At 43.0% G+C, this 13,199-nt stretch overlaps 3 protein-coding genes across 8 annotated transcripts in view; all 3 read left to right on the forward strand.

The window, feature by feature from the left end:
• Nucleotides 1-450: 450 nt before the first annotated feature.
• On the forward strand, nt 451-2,797 carry hemgn (hemogen). Of its 4 annotated transcripts, none has more exons than XM_046874467.1 (4): nt 451-636; nt 1,126-1,213; nt 1,921-2,342; nt 2,597-2,797. In XM_046874467.1, exons 1-4 carry the CDS (start codon nt 576-578, stop codon nt 2,701-2,703), a joined length of 678 nt encoding a protein of 225 aa, XP_046730423.1. In that variant the 5' UTR covers nt 451-575; the 3' UTR covers nt 2,704-2,797. The 4 variants fall into 4 exon arrangements, with proteins under 4 accessions (XP_046730423.1, XP_046730415.1, XP_046730425.1 ...); XM_046874459.1 differs by having other exon boundaries at nt 453-636; nt 1,123-1,213; XM_046874469.1 differs by having other exon boundaries at nt 453-636; nt 1,126-1,201.
• A 972-nt stretch (nt 2,798-3,769) lies between these two features.
• On the forward strand, nt 3,770-8,721 carry trmo (tRNA methyltransferase O). The gene is made up of 6 exons (XM_046875400.1): nt 3,770-4,035; nt 4,219-4,382; nt 5,576-5,750; nt 6,049-6,206; nt 6,602-7,165; nt 8,321-8,721. Exons 1-6 carry the CDS (start codon nt 3,947-3,949, stop codon nt 8,539-8,541), a joined length of 1,371 nt encoding a protein of 456 aa, XP_046731356.1. The 5' UTR covers nt 3,770-3,946; the 3' UTR covers nt 8,542-8,721.
• A 187-nt stretch (nt 8,722-8,908) lies between these two features.
• Nucleotides 8,909-13,199, forward strand: part of spag5 (sperm associated antigen 5) — a 19,020-nt gene continuing 14,729 nt past the window's right edge. For 2 of the 3 annotated variants that reach the window (XM_046875374.1, XM_046875390.1), the window contains exons 1-4: nt 8,909-9,009; nt 10,688-10,723; nt 10,854-10,946; nt 11,115-13,199. The exon at nt 11,115-13,199 is cut by the window's right edge and continues 101 nt beyond it. In XM_046875374.1, coding sequence (XP_046731330.1) covers nt 10,703-10,723; nt 10,854-10,946; nt 11,115-13,199 — 2,199 coding nt within the window. In that variant the 5' untranslated portion in view covers nt 8,909-9,009; nt 10,688-10,702. The other variant, XM_046875382.1, reaches the window with a different exon arrangement.

The raw sequence follows: 13,199 nt of genomic DNA on the forward strand, positions 1-13,199 counted from the left end.
GAACCACGTTGCATTGATGAACAAACGAGAGCACTTGTTAATCCCAAGTCCTGCAAAAGTTTCCTTCAAAATGAAGAAGAAATCAGTTGATGATGTGGAAAGAGTGGCGTTAAAACGTGTATTTGTTAGCAGGACCATATGGAACCATCAGGTGGTGAATTATATTTCTGTCCCAGCATGCCCTGAAACGTGTGCACATCATTAAATTAACACTCTTCATCGTCATGCAGCGTCAGCTCCTGTCTGTTATTACAAACACTGAGAAATTATAAAAAACATTACAGGGAATTCTGTATAATCAAACACACACACACACACACACACACACACACACACTCACACACACACACACCATTCCATTACCATCAGTGGCAACACCATGACCCGCTTTTTTCTGAATTCTGTGCCAAGTCCTCCTCCTTTGCAAATAAGATAAGAGTGGCGTTGCACGAACTCCACCAGCGCAGCGTTAATGTTTAGCCTGATAACTCTGCTCTCAGGGGGCAGGAGCCACAGTGCTTTTCTTCAGCCGCTCACATTCACTTGCACTTTTATGCGTTTGATCGAGCGACAAAATGGAGGAGACGTTCGAGGAGAAAGTTCTTATGGAAGTGAAAGTCCCAGACGATGAACAAGGTAAGAAATACGTCCTGAGTTTATTCACCAGCTTCTTCTCGTGTCATTACAGTGACCGCAGTACGATAACGGTGTCATTACCACCATCTCACTGCTGGTTTATCTCTTAATTAACCGCAGTAAATTATTTCCGTTCGACGTTACGGAAAAACTCACTGGTGTTTCTTTACTAACTGCAGTCATTTCTGTAATCGAGTCGCCTTCTAACACACGTTTTGACGCAGACATGCTTTTTGCACTGACTGAGCGCTAATCTTCATCCTCCTTCACGAACGCACGCTACAACCTGCATTTATTACAACGTCAGCCATTTCCAGACTTTATCCCAAGTTGCTAGAACACATACACACTTTGTCGATCTCGACCTCGGGCTTTTTAATCAATGTGCTAGCTGCTAATTCGCTCATCACATAGAGATCTGTTTCTTGCTGTGAATCTGTATCATCATCGGTCAGCAAAGCAAAGAATTGTGGGATGTTTTTCCAGCAGGGATCGGACGCCGGCTCCGGGATCGAGATCTGCTGAGGAAGAGGAAAGCTGAAGCGGAGGAGCGAGCGACTAACCAGTGGGTTTATGGGTAAATTTAGTGCCTGTGCAGTGTAGTGTGGGTTCATTCCTATTGCAGATTCCACACACTCCACACTTCATGGACATTTTGTATTTTTATTTCTATTGTTTCTTTAAAGTCACGTGATTATTGCAGGAGTCGGCAGAGTGGCAGTTGGGAAATAAGGGAAATTGTTGTGTAGGAAACTAGAAACTGAGGATGAGCAATATTTATTGTTTTTCTTTCAGATAATTTGGCAAAAAAAAAGCAGCATTATTCTACATAAACCCTGCAGTCAGTCTAAAACCCATGAGAGCAGTACAGTACCTTCTGATTGGCTGACAGCAGTACAGTGTGTTCTGAATAGTTTAGAGCAGTATTGTGTGTGTGTTCTGATTGGCTGAGAGCAGTAGAGTGTGTTCTGGTTGGCTGAGAGCAGTAGAGTGTGTTCTGATTGGCTGAGAGCAGTAGAGTGTGTTCTGATTGGCTGAGAGCAGTAGAGTGTGTTCTGATTGGCTGAGAGCAGTAGAGTGTGTTCTGATTGGCTGAGAGCAGTACCATGTGTTTTGTTTGGTTGAAAGTATTAGGCGAATATGAAAACAGTGTCAAATTCAATATAAAATATAATATTTAACTTCTGCTCCTAACTGTTATCATTTTACTCTACATATACACATGAAACATCATGTTTTTTCTCAAGTAAAATCCCAATGAGTTTTGTTTTTGGATCCTTACAGAGCTCAGAGCAGTAAGCGAGCAAAGCGAGAGACAAACAATGTTTCGAGGAAGAAAGGCAGACCGAGGAAGAACGTCCCTGTAAAGGAACAACAGCCAGAAATGCCTGAAGTTCAAGATGTGGGTGAAATAGATACACCCAGCCATGCAGATGAGATGATTACTGCTCCCCATCCTGCTCCTGTTCCTGATCCAGTTTCTGCTCCGATTTCTGACTCGATTCCTGCCCAAGACACGGCTCTGGATCTTCCTCGGATGCCTGCTCTGGTTCCTGTCCCTATCCCTCTTTCTGCTCCTGATGTGACTCCATCAGAGATGAAACCCAGCAGTGAAGCTCTTCTTCAAGAGGTTTTGATTGAAGATCTCGGCCCTGATGAGGATGAAGACAAAGCAGTGTCTGAAGATAAACTTATAATCGATCAAGGTCTTAAACAGCACCTGTTTTTATAAAATTACTACATTTAAGATTGAGATTATTATGAAATAATGTTAAGATTTAGATGTTTTAACCTTCAGGAGATCAGCTCTATGGTTGGAATTGGATATCTATAGTTAGGTTAAATTGTTGGTCTAGAAAGTGAATGTTGCAGTGGGCCATAAGTTCACTTGGCTAGTAATCACTTTTTACAGTGTATTAATCTCAGTTCTTTTTTTAAAAACATCACTGTTTTGTTGCAGGTGTTGAAGAACCATCAGCCATCGATGTCGCTGAACAGACTAAAGTCTTCTCAGATACAGTGTTAGCGTCACCAGAGTCTGAATCTCTACCTGGAAACTTAATCTAGCTGATCCCCAACCAATCCCAGATATCACAATCACATTGTATTTATCTGGTTAGAATTTTTTTTATTAAATTTGTAAATGAGAAACTAGACCAAAGTAAGGAACCAATAGTTCATCACCGGGTTTTCACCAATGTCTCATATAGATCAGGAACAAATGTATATTTATTAACGCTTCTATTTCATTGTGATGTTTTCTTAAGCCTGAAGAACCCAGCCATTAGGGTTACACACGCCTTAGTGCCGGTCCCAAGCCCGGGATTAATGGGGAGGGTTGCGTTAGGAAGGGCATCCAGCGTAAAACGTGCCAAATCAAACATGCGGATCATGAATCGGGACGATCCGCTGTGGCGCCCCCTAATGGGAGAAGCCGAAAGAAGAAGAAGAAGAAGAAGAAGAAGTTTTTTTAACTATGAAATACACATTTTTTTTGTTTTTGCAAAATTAATCATTTTCAATAAAAAGAAACACATTCAATTTGTACTTTTGTTGTTCTGATTCTTCTTTATTTAAAAAATATGCAAAACATAATGAATTAAAATAAGGTTTTTATTTATTTATTTATTTATTTATTTATTTATCTATAATGCTCCAATGTTAATTAGACAAAAACATATCTGTTATTAAAATGATAAAAAAAAGTTCTATCAGTTATCAGATTTGATTAAATCCTGGCCCCTGCGCTATGATTGGATCGTTGTATTGAAACCATCCAATCAGTGGACAGAGTTTGAATATAAACTATCCGAGTCTCGCGCAGAAGGCGGGAACTGTCTGGATAAAGGATGTGATAACTAGCGCTTCAGTTTCTTTATTTTTTATGTTTTATGCGTTTGAATTTTATCAGAAATCAATGACATTTAAATATATTAAAATATTTACATGAAAAGTTCCGCCTCTCTTGTCCGTTTTGGGCTAAACCCCGCCTTCGTGCTTTGTGATTGGACAATCAGGTTTAAAACGCGCCGATGAGTTTAAATATGAACCAACCAAAACACGGCGTGGAAGGCGGGAAAGCATTAACCAATCCTAGTCTAGCAGGCGGGGTACATACTAACCAATCCTAGACGATGTGGGCGGGGCTTGTCGAGAACGCGGAAGTGAACATACAACGCGCTTATTGAGGGAAAATCCGAGTGGCAGCGTTTTATTTCAGATTAAATTTGAGGTTTTTTTAGAATTAAACGCTTTTACACGTGAACTGTTTGATTTGATTTGTATAATAAAGAGTTGACTGTCGTGTAACATGTCAGCAGACACGTGCAGCTGCTCAGAACACGTGCAGTGGTTAAAACAGCAGGTTTCAGTGATGAGGAAGGAACTCAGGAACCTCAGGTATGTGGCTTTAACTCCTGTTAACTCCGCCCACCGTCCAGGTGCGTCATTACAGACCCTGGGTCCTGTCTGTAGTGTGAATAAAGTATTGGCACCCCATCACTAATCAGGTGTGATGTGTAGTGAGGAGACCTGAGCAGTGGTGCATGCTGGGAGAAGATCTGATGTTTGTTATGTTTTTAGGCAGAACTTGGAGGGTTCAGTTCGAGCCCACAGGAAACACGTGTCGTCTCTGCAGTCCACTCTGAAAGATGTCGTGGATAAACAGCAGATGATGAAGAAGAGTCCTCAACCACCATCATCTTCCTCTCAGAGTGCAGCAGGGACGGAGCTGTCATTAGAGACAGGTTTACACAAAGCACTGAGATTACACACTTTACTGAAGTACCCTCATGTCCCCCGTGTCCTGCTGTGATCCTCCACTCCATGAAGACAGTCTCATCATAGTGTGAGAGCTCTGTCTGGCTGATGAACCTGCTCACAGATGTTTCAGTCTGATTTACTCTCTAATCTACAGAAGTCATGCTCACATTGATCTGTCTGCTTACTGTAACACAAGCCAAGACACCAACTTTCAACAGCTTTATTTAGTTATTTAGTTGTTTCTGTGTGTGTGTGTGTGTGTGTGTGTGTGTGTGTGTGTGTGTGTGTGTGGTGGTAAAGAGAAACATTTTCACTTTAAAATGTGTGTGTGAAGGTCATGCAGGAAACAGCATGGATATCATTCATTAAAGAAACTTCATATTGTATCTGAATATAATTTTTTTAATCTTACATCATTAGTGTAAAGAGGGGAACACACACACACACACACACACACACACACACACACACACACACACAGCATTGTAGTGAAACCTCCCAGCAGTAATGTCCTGTTTACTGTAATGGTGATTGCTGTTGCAGTTCAGGGCATGACCACTAGGTGGACCCCCTGATTATTATAGTATGGATTAGGACATGATCTCCAGCACTGGAGATGAACCTGGAGCAGATCACGTGTTCACGTGAGTGCAGGTGTGTGAACACAGGTTGATTTGTGAACCTGCAGAACTTCTCGACTTGCCTTCGCTGACCTGCTGCTCTATTTTTTTTTCTTCAAATTGAAATTAAAAATTTATTTGTCACACACACACTTTCATACGGAGTGAAATACTTTATAAAACTGTCCGTTAATTAAACATGAAAAATAGAATAAAGAGATAATAAATAAATAAAAGTATAAACCAGGGGTTACCAACCTTTTTGACACTGAGAGCTACTTCTTGGGTACTGATTATTGTGAAGGACTTCCAGTTTAACACTTCTAAAATAACACATTTGCTCAATTTACCTTTCATTATGTTATTATTAATAATGAATGATATTTATCTATGTGAAGACACTGATCACGTTAATGATTTCTCACAATAATTACCAATGATTTAATAAGGTATAGAAATAATTGTGCAGTGAAGAAAAAGAAAAAAGAAAAGTGAGATGGAGAGAGAGGTCCAGTACTATTTCCTGGGTATTTACTCTTTTTCTATTCTTTTCTTAGGTCATATTCGCACCGTCCCCATCGGCTACATCACTTCCTGTTTCGCTCAGAAGAACGGCACGCCGAGACAACCGACCGTCTGCAGCTCGTCTCGCGCTTGTCTGAGGATTCAGTCGTCTGTGTTCAACAACCCTGAACATGCTCTTACCGGCCTGCACCACTACTCCCATGTCTGGTGTGTGTGTGTGTGTGTGTGTGTGTGTGTGTGTGTGTTTGGTTTAAGAATTAATTTGTGAGTCATTTGAGTATTGTTTATGAGATCAATTCAGGATCTAACGTAAAATTCAGACTCAGGATCAGTTTAAGACCCTGTGTCTGTTCGGGAGTCAGTTCGGGAGTCAGTTCGGGAGTCAGTTCGGGAGTCAGTTCAGGATAAATGTAAAGGAAAACAGATGATGTAGAAGTTGTTATATATTTTTTAGAGACTCCGCTACATGAATCATAATCACGTTGTTTCTCTGTTCCTCTCACAGGCTTATCTTTCTCTTCCACAAGAATGGACACATGAGCTATAAAGCTAAAGTGAAGCCTCCTCGTTTAAATGGAGAGAAGGTGGGAGTTTATTCCACACGCAGTCCTCACCGGCCCAACGCCATCGGCCTCACACTCGCCAAACTCCACTCCATCACAGGTCAGACCTCAAAACAACACCGGCTCAGGCCACACCTCCTCCACTCAGACTGACACACACAGGCCACACCTCCTCCACTCAGACTGACACACACAGGCCACACCTCCTCCACTCAGACTGACACACACAGGCCACACCTTCTCCACTCAGACTGACACACACAGGCCACACCTCCTCCACTCAGACTGACACACACAGGCCACACCTCCTCCACTCAGACTGACACACACAGGCCACACCTCCTCCACTCAGACTGACACACAGGCCACACCTCCTCCACTCAGACTGACACACACAGGCCACACCTCCTCCACTCAGACTGACACACACACACACACACACACACACACACGTGTTCTTCCCTCCCCTCATGTGTGCTCTCTGCTGTTCTCCAGGTGATGTTCTGCACCTGTCAGGTGTGGATCTGATCTCCGGCACGCCTGTGCTCGATATTAAACCCTATATCCCTGAGTACGACTCTCCCATCACACACACCGAGCTGAACACAGAGGCGCTGATCCTACAGGAAGTGCCCCCTGACTCCCCTGATGCCCTGGAGGAAGCAGAACCTGCAGATGTGGAGAACTCGCTGGTCTCCTCCTCACAACTGGTGGAGGAGGAGAGATCAGGTGATGTTACAGGTGTGCTGGAGGAGCTGAGGGAGTTTCTCCTGCAGGGGGCACTGTGTTCCCAGAACAGTGCTGGAGATAAACACATGGACACAACCACAGAAGAGCAGGAAGTGGAGCAGGAAGTGGAGCAGGAAGTGGAGCAGGAAGTGGAGCAGGAAGTGGAGCAGGAAGTGGAGCAGGAAGTGGAGCAGGAAGTGATAGAGGTGTGTAAGTCGAGGAGCAGTGTCGCTTCCTGGATCAGAAAACCTCCAGTACACACACTGAGTGTGAGATTCACCCCGACTGCAGAGAGAGAACTCAGCAACTTCCTGCCTCCGCAAAGCTCAGGTCTCTCTCTCACACACACACACACACACACACACACACACACACACACACACACACACACACTCAGACTCACACACACTCACTCACTCACACAGACTCACACACACACACTCACACACTCAGACTCTCTCACACACACACACACACACACACACACACACACACACTCACACACACACACACACTCACTCACCACACACGCACACACTCACGCACACACTCGCACTCGCACACACTCGCTCGCACACGCACACTCACACACGCACACACACACTCACACACACTACATTTTTGTATTTATTACAAAATTATAATAATAATAATAATAATAATAATAATAATAAGAAGAAGAAGTAGTTTAAAAAATGGTCAGTCAGTTTTATGTTTTTATTGTCAGACCAAAAGTATTGGGACACCTGACTTTCCCAGTCATATGTGGTTCTTCTCCAAACGGTCTCTCCAAATCTCCATGCACCTGAACTAGGAGACCTAAACCTGTTTCAGCGTGGCAATGCCCCTGTGCACAAAGCAGCTCCATGAAGACCTGCTTTCCATGGGAAAGTTGGAGTGGAAGATCTTCTGTTATAAATCCTATTGAACATCTTTGGAATGAATGTGAACACTGACTGCACCTCAGACCTCCTCACCTTCTCACCTACATCACTACCTGACTTTACTAACACCCTCGTAGCTGAATAAATCTCCACATAAATCTAGTGGAACATCTTCCCAGAAGAGTGGAGCTCCTTATAACAGCTCATGGAGACTACATGTGGAACGCGATGTTTAGAGAAAGCACATATTTTATGGGCTGGTGTCCACAAACTATGGGTGTAAATAATAGTGTATATAAAGTCCTTTCTCAAGTTCTGAACGGTTCTCCCACAGACGTCTCGGGTCTTCATGGTGATTTATCTTTAAAAAGCCTTTACAGGTGAAACAGAGAAGTGAACATTCTATGGGATTATCTGTTTTAATAATCACACACGTTCCTGTGTTTCTGATCACGTGAGTAACGTGCAGGTTTCAGCTGTAGATTTTGTGTTCTGTGACTGTAGACAGGTTCAGGTGTAAATATCAGGACACAAAGCTGAAGTTCGGATCTCTCGTCTCGTGCTCATGAGTTCTCCTGTGTGCTGCTGTGTGTTTGATCAGAAACAGGAAGGCCAAAGTTCCAGTTTTTATCTGGTCCAGAGGAAGCAGCCGCAGCGATCCGGGGAGTTTTATCTGCTGATCCGAGGTCCGTGTACCGGAGGAAGCGCTGCAGCGATCGTCTCTTCTTCTTCAGTCTGGATTCGGCTCACATCACCTGCTGGTTTGGAGACAACTTTGCTGAAGTTGTGCGCGTTCGGCCTGTGATCACCCTGGAGCCTTAATCAACCTTCAGCTCTCACAGATCCACTCCAATATTACACATTTCAGTCTTTAATATAACATCTTATAAACAAGTGTGTGTTTCTAACACAGTCTTTAAATCAAGCTGAAGATCATGTTGTTGTTTTGCTCAATAAGAGAGTTTTTGCTGTGTTCATTCAAATAAAATCTCTTAAGAAAAATATGGTTTAAATTTATTTACTTTAGACTTAACTCTTATTTATGATTGTAAATAATATAAAAATAAAAATCCTTATTTACATGTTTATTTGGGACTGAATGAAGCCTGTAGTAGCGCTTTGCGGCCGTCAGGTGAGACGCAGCTGTTCTGCTCTGTCGCGTGTTTCTGACGTTAAAGAGAACAGGGGAAAAATGGGCGTCTGTTGATGACGTCACTGAGCGTCAAATTTTTTTGAACTGAACGGCGGTTGATAACAAACGACGGCATTTTCAGTTATTAAAGAAAGAAGGTGAGAGTTTTATAATATAATCCGCTCACTGGCGTTTTAAAACTTTACAGGAAATCTCGTAGATAAAGCGGTAACATGAGCACAGATTAAAATCTGGAGCGGGTGTGGTTTTATTTAGCAGTTTGACATTTTGTAATGCTAATGAGTAGGCGCTCTCTGAGGCTGAATCCTGAATCAAACAACACGCACTATCTCAGTGCACTACCCAGGGGAGAACACAACGCGCGTGCTCGCGTGTCCTAGTGCACTAGCAGTCCGGTGAGAGGAGATTTGGGATACAGCGCTATCAGACCTGCTTCAATTCATTTCTCAAGGTTTTTATTGTAAATTAATATTTAGTTAAAACTGTGACAATTATAAACCGTTAATTACATTATTATACACTGTGTTTTATACTAAAATATATGCTGTTTATTTCTTTATGGCTATCTATCTATCTATCTATCTATCTATCTATCTATCTGTCTATCTGTCTATCTGTCTATCTATCTGTCTACACACACACACACACACACACATCAGGGCTGTAGCTATCGATTATTTTATTAATCGAGTTTTCTACCGATCATTCCATTGATTAATCGAGTAATGGCACAAGAACTTTTTTCTAAAATTATTATTATTAAAGAGCAATAATAAATATACAGGAGAAAATAAGACGTGTCTCTTAAAATACACAAGTATTTTGTTAACTGTTTAGAAAAATTGATTTTATTGTTGAAACTGCATAGAAGCGTATCAGTGAAAACTAAACCCATTTAGTGCATTTAATTGCCATAAATAAAAATAGAAAATAAATTTCAGATTACTTAAAAAAAACAACAACTCAAATGCACTGTACAGTGTTTTCTTTGTTTTCTTTGAAAATGATCCCAAACTTTGGAAACGTACTGTGATTGTTGCCCAATTCTGAGATTATTTCACGCAATACTGATTCGATTGTAAATAAATTTTTTTCGTAAACATCTGACATTTCTGGTGCATCCACCCATAAGCATGTTGTGGGCCTGAAGTTTGAAGCTGTTGGTGTCTCAGAGCTGATTGTTAGAGAGTTTTCTTCAGGGGTCAGAGGATCAGTTTGATATCATGTGATTTTATTGATTGTAGCTGAATTAATTTCCAGTGTGTAAAACTTTCTGGCTCTACAGAGGAGTGACGCTGCCCGACTTATTCAAGATTTTTAATGTGGTGGAAACGGGCTTCCTTATGAATCTTCTCTTCTCCTTCATTTTTTCATTCTGCAGGGTGGGGTGTGTTTACCTGTCCAGAGCACTCCAGAGTGTAGCGGGTGGTGCGTCAGTAATAATTGTCCGTGGTGAAACACAGTGTTCCATGTGTAGTTAAATCGACTAAACAAAGAATCGAGTCAAATAGTTTTATAATTTAGTTTATATTTATATGTGATGAGGGGAGAGATGGAGGAGAGATGGAGGAGAGATGGAGGAGAGATGGAGGAGTGATGGAGGAGTGATAAGAGAACAGTGGAAGTCTGACAGGAGACTGATATAATTAACAGAACTGAGGTTTTAATCATGAATCAGATATTTAACCTGATTAAGTGTCTGCTCAGAGGAGGAGTTGTTGTTCACTCTATCATCATGGTCTCTCTCTCTTTTTCAACCCCCTCTCTCTCTCTCTCTCTCTCTCTCTCTCTCTCTCTCTCTCTCTCTCTCTGTAGTTTGCAGGAGGAGTAATGTCGGGTATCAGAGCGCCTGTGAGTACATAAATCATTGCTGCAAACTCAGATATTGTTGTTGAGCACCATTTTAATGCTGGAAACCTGACCTGTGTGTGTGTGTGTGTGTGTGTGTGTGTGTGTGTGTGTGTGTGTGTGTGTGTTTCAGCACACTGTAAGGTGTGAGCGAGCTCCACTGCGTGATGTACAGAATGAGAGATCAGCACTGCAGCAGACTCCGCCCACTGTTAAAGTGTGTGAGGTACATTCTGATCAGAAAACATGCGCACGTGTCGGTGTGTGTGTGTGTGTGTGTGTGTGTGTGTGTGTGTGTGTGTGTGTGTAATGTATCCCAGGAGAATAAGGAAATAAAAAATATTACACATTGTTATAATTTGATATTAGAAATCTTTCTGGTTTCTCCACACAGAAAGAGAATGTCTCCGACTCGTCCTTCATCACAGACTCTGATCTACACCTGTGCAGAAGTGAGACTAACACATCAAACATCACCTTCAAATCCTTCACCTGTTCCGGGGGGGTGGTGGAGATTTCAGACAGGTCTGATCTCCCATACGAATCTGATTTCTCTCACGAATCCGATCTCATTCCTAATGAGTCGACACACACTTTTAATAACACCACCGTGACACACGAGGACGCTGAGGGCCAACACCAGGATCATCCATACTGCACACATCCCAGCCACAGCCAGCAGGAGGAGCTCCAGGACCACCTCACCTTTAAATCCTTCACCTGTCCTGGAGGAGAGGTCCAGATCAAAGTGTACAACTCGATCCTACACCATGAGTCGGTTCTCGATAACGGTCCAAATGTGGAGAATCCAACACAGAGGTCCGACAGTGAGGAGTGTGAGGAACATACAGAGCTTCCCAGCTGTCATTTTGATCATCTACACTGTAACCCTCAAACATCTGAGCTGAGATCTGTGAAAATGGAGGGTGATGGTGATGAGTCTGCGACCGACGAGTTTATCTCCAAAAACTTTACAGATGTTACTTTTAAATCCTTCACCTGTCCTGGAGGAGAAGTTGAGATCACAGAGGAATCACTCCTGGACAACGTATCTCACATTGCTGATTATTCAGAAGTGCAGAATCTCCAAAGTGAGACTTTCGAGGAGCACACTGAGCTTCCCAGCCGTCTTTTCGATCATCTGTACTGTAACACTCAAATCTCTGAGCTGAGATCAGGGAAAATGGAGGATGAGGATGATGGTGGGTCTGTGAACCATCCATCCATCACCATCTCCAAAAACTACACAGATGTTGCCTTTAAATCTTTCACCTGTCCTGAAGTTGAAATCGCAGAAGAATCATCAGTACAGGGAGAATCGCTCGTGAAGATTGGATCGCTCCTCACTAAAGATTTGGAGGTGCAGAATCTCCTCAGTGAGACGTGTGAGGAGCACACCGAGCTTCCCAGTCACCATTATGATCATCCATACTCTAACGACAAAACAGCATCTACACAAGTAGATGTTTCTGCTACACACTCCTCTCAGCTAGATGCTACTAATCCAGGAGGAGTCGTTACTACAAGAGAGTCTTCCAGTGTTCTGAACATCTCCACTGCAGAGGAGTGCTCCTCAGGAACTGGAGTGGAGATCCAGGGCACAGAGAGAATGATCCACATGTCCATGCTCATGCAGGACTTAAACATCTCCCATCAGTCCGTGTCTTTTCCTACCAGTGAGTTGAGTGAACATGATGGAAAAAGGGAAGATGATGAACATGTTTATGGTCACGTTGTGAGAAATGATCAGCCGGTGATCGTTTCTGAGAATAAAGCTCTCCTCAGTGTGCTGGTCTCCAAGTCTGGAGTTTTGGAAAGTTCAGAAAGTGCAGTGAGGAAACAGGGACCAGACAATATAAAGGCTGTTCCTGAAAGTTCTTCAGACCCCACAGAGGAGCAAAAGGTAGATTCAATCCAGCAGCAAGATTCTGACCTGCAAACCTCCAAAAATCATGAAGAAAATGTTCTCAATGATAAAAACACCCCAAGTAGGTGTGATTTTGAGGAAGTGTTTCCACTGGACAATGATGACATGTTTCATTCATCAGCCTTCCAAGTTAATGGAGTTCCTGAGAAGTTTGTTCCTGCAGAGGTTACTGCTGATATTTCAACCCACGCCCATCCAGAAATCCTGCGTTCTGAAAGTGTAGATGTGGAAGCTCAGATGAAAATGTGGAGCCACATCATTCTTTCTGAGCCTTCCACTGCTAAAAATTCTGAGCTCTGGCTTCCAGAAAGTCCCATTCATCCTCCTCAGCTTCACTCCACCATACTCACGGCACCTCTGACCCCGCACCCTGCCCCTGATCGTGAGCTTCAGAAGGTCATGAAGGACTTCTCGGCAGTGGGAGGAGGACCTCTCCAAGATCAGCTCCGGAAAATGGGCGAGCTCCTGATCGCGGCCTCTGGGAAGATCTCTGCCCCTGAAGACGTGGCACCGGTGCAGCAGCACAGCGCCTGTGTGTGGACCACACCCACG

Source organism: Silurus meridionalis, chromosome 2 (assembly GCF_014805685.1).
Source record: "Silurus meridionalis isolate SWU-2019-XX chromosome 2, ASM1480568v1, whole genome shotgun sequence".
Lineage (NCBI taxonomy): Eukaryota > Metazoa > Chordata > Actinopteri > Siluriformes > Siluridae > Silurus > Silurus meridionalis.